The sequence below is a fragment of the Hesperophylax consimilis genome, chromosome 17, assembly GCF_061612785.1.
Source record: "Hesperophylax consimilis isolate HC1 chromosome 17, BYU_Hcon_1.0, whole genome shotgun sequence".
Taxonomy (NCBI): domain Eukaryota; kingdom Metazoa; phylum Arthropoda; class Insecta; order Trichoptera; family Limnephilidae; genus Hesperophylax; species Hesperophylax consimilis.
The window spans coordinates 21,396,418-21,410,024 of NC_142852.1; the positions used below are offsets into that span (position 1 = coordinate 21,396,418).

The following is a 13,607-nucleotide window of genomic DNA, read 5'->3' on the forward strand; positions in this document are numbered from 1 at the left end:
GCGATATCGTGCAAAAACCGTACGGAGTTATTCTTCTATTTATTTTTTAGCATTTTATATATTATAGCTATAAATATTAAACTTTTTCTCTATGTAATCACGGAATTGGACTTTTTTAATTTAGATTTTAAAGTGATAACAATGAATTTTTACGCATAATTTGAACAATTCATCAAATTTCAAGTTAATTTTCGGGTTCTGTGAAAGTCCTATTCAAGTTCTGTTATTGTAGCATTATAGGTTGGTTGCTTGACAGAACTGAAATAATAACAGAACTGGAAAAAATCTTTCACAGAACTTGAAAATGAACGGTGATTTTTGAAAAATTGTTCAAATTCTTCTAAACAACTCATCTTAAGTGTCAATGTTTAGTGATGTTTTACGGTTATTTTTTAACGATTTGTCAGTACAAATAATATGTCAAATTGTTACTTATTCTTTTCCACTTCTATTACGGCAAAAATATGTTTGTATTTTGTGTAAAATATTAACGAATGTCTTCAGATATAAATGAACCTTGTTTCAGCGCGGTTAGTTGTTTGTTTACATAAAACATCAATAAGTTGATAATTATTCATCTTGTAGTATCAAGATTGTTTCAAAATAGTCTCCTTATTAATTTGATACCAAAAACATAAGAGTTTAATCACTTCCGAGGTCACACTATCAAAAATTACGGTGATCGTATAACTCATCAAAATCACAATTCACCTATAAAAAGTGTTATAAAGCTATGTGAAACAAAAACGAGATTAAATAGGTTTCATATGTAACTCCAAACGATCTAACGAAGTCCTCAACGATTCACAAATGACGTTGTCATTATTTTTAGCAATAAGCGCAAGATTTGAAATAATGCTGGTTTTGTTACAGATCCATTTAAATTAAACGCCATATTATATCCAACTACGTTCGTATCAGTTGAGATTCAAAAAATTGTTTTATAATCTCAAAATGGCAATATGGTGATGGCTAGTTCCATGATAACTCCTCAAAATGACACTTAAACACACCTTTAACCTTTCCCTTACTATGCTAAAAAAATCCACACGTTCCGGTGCTGTGTAGTCAATACACATCTCAAAATAAGATAACGATTTATATTTTGAAAAATATGAATATTCATAGTTAATCGCTTATGTTTATTATATTTTATATCAAAAGTGATAATAATTGTAATTTAATTGCTGAAAACATGAAAAAACCATCGGCAGATGCTAAACAAAGGTGCGAGGAGTCCATATCTAACGACTGGCTGCAGGTGCTGGATGGGCGCTGGACTCACACACACAGCTATGCGGTCGTAGGTATCGATGGTCTAAGTCAAAATACAACTGCGGACGTGTGGATTTCTCATGTTCCCCGCATAGCGAACTAAAGCGGGACATCAATAGCGTGTCATTTCCTCGCACACTCTTCGCGTAGCAGTGTCACACGGTTGATTGTATTGGTGTATTTGTTCTCGATTTTTAACAAAACACTCTGATTTTTAATTGAATTTGAAAACTATGTAAAATATTATTTTTTAATTCAGTGCATAAATGTATAACCGAGGAATACCTAAAATCTGAACCCAGAATTTATTATATTTATAGAGTTATTAAAGTTATTAGAAGCAATGTGTAGTAAATACATACCACAGATGGAACGGTTAAAAGTTTATATAAATTCATTAAAAGTGATGAAACAAAAACTAGGTTAAATAGATTACATATGTAATTAATGAATCACCTTTCAAAGGTGTGTGAATTGTCATTTTGAGGAGTTTTCGTACTCATCCCGACAGAATATATTGTTTGAAAATGCATTTTTTATTTACGTTTGTAAAAATCCCACCACTAACGTCAGCGCCCTTTATACTGTAAATTCGCAAAATACGTTAGGTTTTTGGCTTGAACATAGGAAAATTCGCATTATTTGTCTGAAAATTGCGAATTTCGAGTTACTGCAAACGCAAAACTTTCAAGTGTTTAATTATTGTAAATAAGTTATTATTTTTTAAAATAATGTATATTTATTTGTGTAATAAGATTTTTTATAAGAATACACTGTGTACAAAAATTGTGCTTGTTTCAATACGGTAAAATATATATTATTATAAATTTAAAAATATTTCTTAGTAATATTTAATGTAAAAAAAAACAAATCATTGGTTTCTTAAATATTTTCATATTTCTTCTACAGAATCTCATTTTGTTCCAAAATGCGACTCTTCATGTCATCGTAGGAAATTTGTTTCTGAAAAAATAAATAAATAAAATTAATAAATATTTAGGACGGGTTGTTTCGGAGAATTTGAACAATTCATCAAATTTCAACGTTCATTTTCAAGCTCTGTGAAAGATTTTTTAAAGTTCTGTTTTAATTTCAGTTTTGTCAAGCACTTAGCCTATGATGATATAATAACAGAACTTGAATAAGACTTTCACAGAACCCGGAAATGAATGTTGAAATTTGATGAATTGTTCAAATTCTCCGAAACAACCCGTCCTTAAAATGTGAACACAGCGGAATGCAAATTGGTTTGCCAAGATGAAAACTGAAAGTAACGTTAGGTACACATTTCTAATATACATGGTGTCCGGAAACGAGTGGTACAAGTAGAAAACTGGGGAATCTGCATCATAACGAGAACCTAACCTTTTTTTTCCATTTTATTTGAACCTAACCTAACCTAACCTAACCTTTCTTTTCCATTTTATTTGGCAACTAAAGGAATAAAAAAAAACTTTTAGTGTCATATCTACTGTCTATGCTTTGACGCATTTTAAAACATAGTAAAAAGCTGATATAGTGACTACATTTGTCCGAACAAATTCCGACTTCATTTGTGATTTTCTCGAAAACGAAAGCTCTGACCAAATAAAGTTGTACCAAAGAATCGACTTCAATTGAGCTATAGATTCATCAGTTTCCCATTTGTATCACTAGTTTCCGGACACCATGTATAATGTTATTGGTAGATACTTAGATGCTCGATCGTTTGTCTGGATTTGAAAAGATCACTTTTATAATTTGATCATTTTCTTAGCATGTGCATCAGTTCCAATTTTGAAAATGTTGGTCATACGCACAAGACAACAACATTGTTTAATTGATGGCCGTATTGCTTTTTTGCATTTGAAAGGTCAAAGGAAAATTTTTGTTCACAGGGTTCAATAATAATGATAAATAATAATCTTGAGTTAGCCAATATTTTTAAAAGACAGATGTCGCTGATGAAGCTGTTAAGCTTTGTAAAAATTACAATAGATGTCACTCACGTTCCACATGTCGGCGTCCCATTCGTCAAACATCCTCTTGAAGATGGTGGGTTCGTGTCCCTGCTTAACGTAGACCACAACCACGTTCTCCGGGGTGCGGTCTGAAGGGTCTGTTTTGAGGTATTCCTGAAAAAAAATATTATAGTTCGATTAATTTAATAAAAACATAATTAAATAACTGACTAACTTCTGTTAGGTTTTGATTCACTGCAATGTCTTTGTTATAGTTATTGTAGGTACCGCACAAACGTACCAACTGCTACCAACTGTCCCCAATAGGGTTATGTTGCGAGGCTGATAAGTAGAGGGGATAGGAAGGAGATGGAAAAGTGGAAGAGATGGGAAGACTATTCAGATGTGATCTCCAAAGATCGTTAAAGCCATTTCAAGCAACTTTTCGATTATGAACGGTGGTCTTTCAACTGAGAGTATTTGCCGCTCTGGAACGTGCCATAAATATAAATGCAAAAAATTTCCAAGATGCTATAGAGCAGAGGTTCCCAAAGTGGTCTTTATGGACTCCCAGAGGTGGATATCGGCTTGCTGGAGGTTCATGTCAGCGAGAAAAAAATTTGGGGGTAAACGAGATTCGGTACAAATGAGCGGCCCCCCATTTACATCAACTCATCAACGTTCAGGAGTTCCGTAAATGACACAATACACCTAACACAAATAACACAGTTTAAGTAATACTAATAATATACAGAGAAATTACTTATGTGATATTTGTCTATGTTTCTTTTCCTGTCAGAATTAATATATTGAAGCAAAACATTGCACATTGGAAGCTGCGAATTTTCTTAGTTCCCCAACATGTTTTTGAAAAACGTCCAGGGTAATGACGTTTTGGTCTATGTTCAACATTTAAATGTACTTCACACAGACTTTAAAACTAAGTTTGAGGACATTTTGACTGTGGAAATGGAATGTTGAAGAATCGGATATCATATGACAAGAAGAACTGACCGGAATAACCACTAACAAAGAACTGAAGGGGCAGTTCTAGCTACAGAAGAAATTGCTTGTCCTGATTCATTTTCATTTGGTGTAATACCTAAGAAGGGCGCACCTGTCTGCACAATGTAAAGACCCGGTTGTTGGGCAGGAAAGGGAGGGGAATATTCTTAAGAAAAAAAAAAATGATTATCACATGGGACGTTAATAGTTTTAGGAAAATTCAATATTCGGCAGGCAGAAAAATATTTGGCAAGTGGTCTACGGGGCAAAAAAGTTTGGGAACCTCTGCTATAGACCCACTGGCTTTGTTCAGTGTGGAAGTCACATAAAAATATCAAAAAGTATGTAAGTATTTAATTAATTTATTTGTAAAGGTACTTACGATGATGGCTGTCTGCACAGACTGTCTTTCCCTCTTGGTGGCTTGGTTTCCAAGCCAAGCGTAGATTTCCTCACCGGAATCCATCAGGAATGTGGCATCATCGTCCAGATCCTGGAAACATTTGTATATTCATCAGACTTCCAAAGCATGAATAACATTAATTTCATGATCATTACACTTTCGGAAGCAAGAAAAACTATAATTTCATCATCCTTACACTTTAAAATGAATGAAAAACATTAATTTTACCATCATTACACGTTCAGAAACATGAAAAACATTAATTTCACCATCATTACACGTTCAGAAACATGAAAAACATTAATTTCACTTTAAAATGCATGACAAACATTAATTTCATCATCATTACACTTTCAGAAACATGAAAAACACCAATTTTATCATCATTACACTATGAAAAATACATCAAATTTAAATTTAGTTGAAAAGTGAAATAAATCTAAAAAAAATCCATTTTACATTATTATGGACGGGTTGTTTCAGAGAATTTGACAAATTATTCAAATTTCAAAGTTAATTTTCAAGTTCTGTGAAAGATATTTTGAAGTTCTGTTATTATTTCAATTCTGTCAAGCAACTACTCCATAATGATATAATAACAGAACTTGAATAGGACTTTCACTGAACCTGAAAATGAATGTTGAAATTTGATGAATTGTTCATTGTATCTACTAAATAAAATTTGAATAAAGACGTTTTTTTGACATTATGTATATTGTTAAAATTATAACTTCATAATAGGACATCAAAAAACGTTTGCCAAATAAGTCAATGATTGGCTTATGAGTCACAAAATCAATGTAAGCTATCTAATAGGGTATTGTTAGTTGACTGCGTTTGTACCTCTTGTGTATAGCCTCCAATCTCCTGCAACTTGACTTGATTCCTGAAGTCCACATTGATTTGCACCAGATGTGGTTCTCTTCCTACCCTCAGACGCATCTTCTGTCTGGTTGCAGACGACTCCTTGACTTCGTCGGCCGGCCCTCCTGCAAAAAACAGATCACATTTTTATAATAGAGTCCTTATGTGAAAAAATAGCGTTATGTTTAAAAGTGAGTTTTGCAATACGGGCTGTTAAACATTTCATTCGACTGTGGTCAGCATAAATACATCGAAAGTCTAATTAATTTATATGTAATACGTTCATTCACCTAATAAATAACATGTTTTATGTATTTGAATCAATTAATTCATAAGTTTTGAGTACAATACACGTAAAAGAAAGAAGAAAAAAAACTGACATTTTGACATAAATCTATATTTTTCGTTGTACTACCAAAAATTTCCATAAAATTCACATGATGTTATTATACACGGTGTCCGGAAACTCGTAGTACAAGCGGGAAACTGGAGAATCTACACCACATGGGGAACCCAAAAAAACATAAAGTTTTTTGATTTGAGCATTTTCAAAAAAAAAAAAAAAAAACCAAAAAAAAATATTTTTCGGCTATTTTAGGGTTAAAGTTTTTTCTGGTGTTTAGGGTTGAATAACAGATGTTTTAACCCTGCAGAGCAGAAATATTTTATGATTACACCGGGTTAAATGAAGGGTGATTTCAAAATAATGCTTCAAATCCGAGTTTCTTCATTTGTTTTACTTTCAAATAGTTTTAATTAGTTGGGTACTTTGATCTTCAGTAATAATTTATAAGAATTTGATTAAAAAAAAAAAAAATTAAAAAAAAAAAAATCAACTTCAAACTCGATTTACTCGATAACGAAAGCTCAAATAAAAAAAAAATACACTACAAAATCGACTCCAAATGTGATGTAGATTCACCAGTTTCCCGCTTGTACTACGAGTTTCCGGACACCCTGTATAATCGAGTTTGCCTCAGTCATTTAGAATCCTCAATATCAAACATACATTGATCGTATTGAAAGTATCCAATCCAAATTTATTAAACACCCATCGTATCGCTTTAGCGATCATCGGTTTGACCCTACCGCTTTATATAAACGCAGAAAAATTTCTGATGCTCTATTCTTATACAAAATCGTGAACAGTCTTGTTGGTTCATCATATCTGCTAGAAAAGATTGCATTTCGTTGGCCTGAACACAAGACCAGATCGAAAGACTTATTTAGAACACCACACTGTAAAGCCAGATATGCGCAAAACTCTTTAATAGGACGTATCTGTAAAAGTCACAATGCCTCTAGAGATGTACACATTTTCAAATGTAACTTGAAAACATATAAAATGCAACTTACTAAACTGATAACTTAATTTTTTATTTTGTGGAATAATCCTATCATCTTTGTTTATTTTATTGTTTTTATTATAATCACGCGAAAACTGTATTACAACTAACTGTCTTTAACTCTTTGCACGCGGCCGTATCAACTGTTGTTACGGCAAAAAGTCTATACTCACACGCGGCTGTATCAACAGTTGATACGGCAACTTTGACGGCCGATATTCCAGCTCTCTTTCGTCATAAATGTATTTCTTGCTCACTTGGACATTTGTAGAACTATCACGATGCTGACATCTACAAGAATTTCTCAAAAATAAAATTGTATTTCATAAAAAAAGATCGATAATCAAGTGCGCCTCTTCGCGCCTTTTAGTACTTTAGTTTACATTTTTGTCAACGGATGGCGTTAGTACTAGTATGTCATTCACAACTTTTCATAACTAAGAATGATAAGTGATCATGGTGTCCCACTTGTGTCTATAAACACAGTGGCCTAAGTACACACACACCGAGAGTGGTTTATTTATGACGCCGAGTGAATGGCGGGACCACATTCAAAAGATACGGTACGTCTTTGTATGAAATTTTATGTTTTTGTTTTTATAAACATCTAAGAGTGTTGACACACGAGGATTTGTTTTCATATTGTGGAGAATAATCTGTTCTGTCTATATAGTCCAATAAATCATGCCAGAATGCTATAATTTGACATTTAATTGCATGCATAGGTATTTGAAAATATGTACCGCGTACGGGTATAGATAAAACGGAGCAAATTAACGCGTTCAAAAGGTTAATTGTTTTTATAACATTTTGTAATTCCTTATAATGTTTATTTTTTATATTTCTTTGTCATTTATAAATATATTGTACAGGTGCAAATATTGACAACGACTAGAATTAATGGAAAATTAATGGTCTAATATTGTAAATAATTGCTGTTTATGGTAAATATATAAATGACTGTTTGTTTCCTAAATAAAATAAATATATTAACAAAAAATACAATGCAGATAGAATGTTAACACCATAATCATGATAAATATGCAAAGCGCCGATCGCACAAAGCGTCAGTTTCAAATAAGTAATGGCGGAACTCTATCGGCCGTCATCATATTGCCAATTTGAGATTATAAATCAATTTTTTGAATCTCAACTGATGTGAAGGTAGTTGGATATAATATGGCGCGTAATTTGAATGAATCTGCACAAAAACAGCATTATTTCAATTCTTGGGTTTATTGCTAAGAATAATGACAACGTCATATGTGAATCGTTGAGGAGTTGAGATCGTTTAGAGATTTCTAAATTTTGATACAATATTTTGTTAACAACTCTTTTTAAAATTTTTATTATTATAAAATGTTTGACACAAGTTACGCTATATATAACCTTTCCCTTACTGTGCTAAAATAATCCACGCATTCCGGTGCCGTGTAGTCAATACACATCTCAAAATAAGCGATTTAATATCAGAAAAATATGAATATTCATATTTAATCGCTTGTGTTTATTATATTTTATATCAAAAGTGATAGTAATTGTAATTTAATTGCTAAAAACATGAAAAACCATCGGCAGATGCTAAAAAAACGTGCAAGGGGTCCACATCTAACGACGGTCCGCGACCAACTGTCTGGCGGCTAGCACACATACAGCTATGCGGTCTTAGGTATCGATGGTCCAAATAAAAATACAACTACGGATGTGTGGATATAGCGAACTAAAGCGGGACATCAATAGCGCGTCATTTCCTTGCACACTCTTCGCGTAGCATTGTCACACGGTTGATTGTATTGGTGTATTTGTTTCCGATTTTTAACCAAAATCTCTGATTTTTAATTGAATTTGAAAACTATGTAAAATATTATTTTTTAATTCAGTGCATAAATGTATAACGTAGGAATACCTAAAATCTGAACCCAGAATTTATTATATTTATAGAGTTATTAAAGTTATTAGAACCAATGTGTAGTAAATACCACAGATAGGGAAAGGTTAATAACTCTTTTTTAATATTACAAAATGTCTGACACGAGTAACGCTATATTTAAAGAGTTGACAAAGTAAGTGGGAACAACCTCACCAGGCTGGTAGCAGGTGACTGGCGTCGCTGAGGTATGCCTGCGTATGAATATCCGAGCAGATTTACGGCATTGTCGAGTATCAGATACTCGCGTATCCCTTATTATGCGAGCTATACAAATGGTTGATATTTTACCCAGCGCATTCCAGAACTCCTCGGTTTCCTCTCCTTCCTGTAGGGTTTCCACTTCGCGGTCACCAAACAGGTTTGTGGCAAAGTCTGCAATGGCATCCTTTTCATCCTCGGAAGAGTCCTGAAAATATGAATTGTTTACTTATTAAATTTACGGCAATTGACCTGTCATGTGATAGCCGAGTTGACAAAAGCAAAGGGTCCCCCCTGTGGCATCGCGGGTTCTGTTCTCTGCTGAATAAGTCCTCCACATTGCACAAGCAACATCTTCTGCTTATAATGATCAATCCAGTCTTTCTTCATAAATATATTTTTTCAATGGCAGTTCGTAACGGGGGTATGATCCCTACCAGATATTCCCGACACCCACTGCACTTCGAGTGTGCCAATGCTTGTCAGTTGATTCAAAATGGTGCAAATCCTCATCAAATTCAATAATGTAATGGAGTTTGAAACACTTTATTCACCGTTTTGCTGTAAACATAATAAATAAGAATAAAAGAAAAACACGAATTATGGAAGGATGGAACGCTTACCTTTCCGATCCATGCGTAGATTTGTTCCGGAGTTTCCAGAAGGAAGGCATCATCGTGCGTAAGACTGGAAGATTCTTCCAGAACTTGTTCTGCACGCATATCGTCCTGCTTCTCGCTGCCTTCAATCTAGAATTATTCAAACGTTTTACTATAAAAAAAGAAAGTGGATGACAAATGATGCCATTGAAATTGAGACAAATTGGGTGTGATATATAATGCCAATGGGACAAGTTGGAGATGCTATATGATGCCATTGGCATTGAAACAAATTTGGGGTACCACATGATGCCATTGGGAAGGTTCCATGATAACTCCTCAAAATGACAATTCAACACACCTTTAAAGGGTGATATAAAGTCACTAAAAGTGATGAAACAAAAACTAGGTTAAATAGTTACATATATGTAACCTACTTTTTGTTTTATCACTTTTCATAACTTATAATACTTTTTATAGGTTTGTGCACCCATTGGGATGAATAGCAAATGGTTAATCAGCGCCCTTTTGTCGCTTTTGAAATATGAAAGGTCCCTGTGATATGCCAATTCTAGATCCGTTTCAACTTTTGAACAAATACAACCATCATGTTGTTATACTTGTCAGCTGATAAAAATTTGTTCAAAAGCTGAAACAGACCTAGAATGAGCATTTAACTGGGACCTTTCTCAATTGCAAAAAATACTAAATGCTCACATTTACATATCTTCGCACATTTTCCTTTTTGACTCTTGGTGTGACCTGACTCAAGTATTGGGTACACTTGAACCAAGAAGAATCAAGAAACTACTCGATATGGACAGAAACTCGCTGAGGAAACTGGTAGGACTACTAACGGGACACTGCCATCTCAGGAGACACATGCAGATATTGGGAGTGGAAAACACCAATAGATGCAGGAAATGTGAAGAGGATGAAGAGACTGCAATTCACCTATGGTGCCAATGTCCTGCCCTGGTGGGAACTAGGCTCAGATACCTGGGGAGACATACAGTAGAACCAGAAGACATAGCCACATACCCAATGACAACCCTGGGGTACTTTATAAAAGGGACTGGGTTGTTGTTAAAGGAATGAGGTAAAATGGGAGATAGTACAATGGGCCTACGGCCTAAGTACTCATGGGAACTACGTGAAAACCGTGTACGCCCTAAGAAAAAAAAAAATTTACACTTGATTGTGCTATTACTTCCTCGGGCATCTTTGACGTATTCTACCATTCACTGGTATCATATATTCTCCTTGCACTCTTTTCTTCGTTTATCCGCATTCTTGCTGAGTAAACCGATTCATGTCTTGTCGATTTGTATTCTGCGTTTGTTTACTTCACAAAATGTCAAAATCGAATAAACATTTGGCGCTATTTGCAAAAGTTATAGCGTTTTCCAATAGGGTGATTACTTTTGCCCCACATGTCTTGTCGATTTGTATTCTGCGTTTGTTTACTTCACAAAATGTCAAAATCGAATAAACATCTGGCGCTATTTGCAAAAGTTATAGCGTTTTCCAATAGGGTGATTACTTTTGCCCCACATGTCTTGTCGATTTGTATTCTGCGTTTGTTTACTTCACAAATTTCAAAATGGAATTGACATTTGGCGCCATTTGCAAAATTTATAGCGTTTTCCAATAGGGTGATTACTTTTGCCCCACATGTCTTGTCGATTTGTATTCTGCGTTTGTGTACTTTACAAATGTCAAAACTGAATTGACATTTGGCGCCATTTGCAAAAGTTATAGCGTTTTCCAATAGGGTGATTACTTTTGCCTCACATGTCTTGTCGATTTGTATTCTGCGTTTGTGTACTTTACAAATGTCAAAACCGAATTGACATTTGGCGCCATTTGAAAAAGTTATAGCGTTTTCCAATAGGGTGATTACTTTTGCCACACCCTGTACATCTAAAACCGTCGCTTTCTGAATCTTACTCATTACGCTGGCATCAATCGTGCATTGATTGCAGATCTCCATATTTTTTTACCACACATACGCCTCAAGGATATCATTTCTACAGCATTCAGTCTACAACCCAACATCCCAACCTTACCTTGTACAGCCTGACTCCATCAGTATCGTAGGAATCCTTTTGGTTCAAACTCTTGAAACCCGAGCCATGACCTCCCAGATGAGTGACAAGACGACCTGAAAACAATAAATAATATACATTTATTTTAGGTTATGAAAATTTATCGTTTACATATACAAATAATTCAACACTCCTCACACACCAACACTAAACCAGTCTTTAATTCTGACATACACCAGCACAAAACACGATCACTAAATCAAATACATTTATCGTCATCTACTTACACAACCAAATTTGGAATTAACTCCTTACAATACATTGCACATAAGCAATATAACGCATTACCTAGTAATTTAAAACTTCCGGCAACGAACAAAAAAACATTGGCAAAAGCTCTTAAAAGCTATTTCCTCAGCAGTTTTATTAATGACTAACACAATCTTTCTCTGGAACTCCATAATAACATCTGCGTTTATTTATTTCAATGTATTTTATATATTTGCTTGTCCAAATATCAACATTTTGACGGCTTAAGTTCCGTCCGCAGCATGCTCTATTTAATATTTTGTAAATAATATGAAATTTCACTGAAGTAGAACAACCTAATTGGTTAGTCTAAAAATTTTACCGTTTAGATGAAAATTCTTACAAGATAAACAAAAAATCAACATGAAAATTTGAATATGATATTATGAACATATTTGCTACTAACCTTTGAAGATCTTAAGGAAGTGTTTAGTCTCCTCTCCTTGGGGAACCCTGATCTGTATTGCCGCACCTCCCAACTGCAAATATTCAATAATGTGTTAGAAGAACTGCACTAACGACTCGAGCAATTGGCGTCATAAATTTATCAATTTTAAATCAATCAACATATACAACTCCAATCAAAGTTTTTTTAAGTTGGCCTCTCAGAAGCTGGGCGTACTGTACAGGGCCCGCAGATACTTTAATAGTACACAACTGCTGACCCTGTACAAATCGCAAGTGCGCCCTACTGTCGAATTTGGCAGCCATCTCTGGTCCGTAGCCCCTAAATACCTGAAAAAAACCCTTGACTCTGTGCAAAAACGGGCGGTCCGTTTGATAGATTCCCCAATCTTAACAAACGGACTGCAATCTTTAGAGCACAGGCGTCAGGTAGGTATGCTGTCCTTGTTCTATCGGTATTACAATGGAAGACGCTCTGAGGAACTAGCGTCATTGATCCCTTCGGCACCGGTGCGTAGTCGGGATACACGCCAAACGCGCGCCCAACATTTGTACACGGTTGACATTTGTCACATGAGAACGGGTCGCTTCTACGATTCGTTCTTAATTTCAACAGCTCGGCTGTGGAACGAACTGCCGGCCTCTGTGTTTCCTCCCTCCTACAACATGGGACTCTTCAAGACCCATGTTCACTCCTTCCTCTCCACAAAAGACCCTCCACACAGCATCCCCAAAGATGACATAGGCCCTGAGGGAAATTATTTTCTTCAGGGCCTCCTGTGTGGAGTTAATATAAAAAAAAAAATATAAAAAATAAAAACGAATTTATGAACAGAACCTGCAGTTTGCACAACAAAAACCTTGCAAATATAGACATACATGCTGACATATTCACTGCTAGTTACTATCTTTATAGATGTTCATTATATCACATTTTAGGTATGAACAGCACAAAATCATTATTTAATTTCAGTTGCGAGTCAAAATTCCCTCATCTCTTTCCTCCCAAATCCCGCTACAACGCCAAAACCCTCTCCCTCTCTGTCCGTCCTGTATTCTTATAAACCCATATATTCTTGTATAATGCAATATATAAGTTTATTACATTTGTTCTACTTGTTATTTAGTTAGTTTGGCTTTTAAATTTGTTACTTAACTCTTTGCACGCGTCCGTATCAACTGTTGTTACGGCAAAAAGTCCATACTCACACGCGGCTGTATCAACAGTTGATACGGAAACTTTGAATGCCGATCTTTCGACATAAATTTATTTCCCGCTCACTTG

General features: G+C 34.8%; 1 protein-coding gene across 1 annotated transcript in view; it reads right to left on the reverse strand.

The window, feature by feature from the left end:
- Positions 1–2,013: 2,013 nt before the first annotated feature.
- The window catches only part of Gel (Gelsolin), a 106,555-nt gene continuing 94,961 nt past the window's right edge, over positions 2,014–13,607 (reverse strand). Inside the window, exons 16-23 of the mRNA XM_089641594.1 lie at positions 12,324–12,396; positions 11,630–11,724; positions 9,585–9,710; positions 9,052–9,169; positions 5,467–5,612; positions 4,603–4,713; positions 3,264–3,389; positions 2,014–2,238 (exon numbers count right to left, since the gene is read on the reverse strand). Coding sequence (XP_089497720.1) covers positions 2,179–2,238; positions 3,264–3,389; positions 4,603–4,713; positions 5,467–5,612; positions 9,052–9,169; positions 9,585–9,710; positions 11,630–11,724; positions 12,324–12,396 — 855 coding nt within the window. The 3' untranslated portion in view covers positions 2,014–2,178. The remainder of the gene's footprint in view (positions 2,239–3,263; positions 3,390–4,602; positions 4,714–5,466; positions 5,613–9,051; positions 9,170–9,584; positions 9,711–11,629; positions 11,725–12,323; positions 12,397–13,607) is intronic.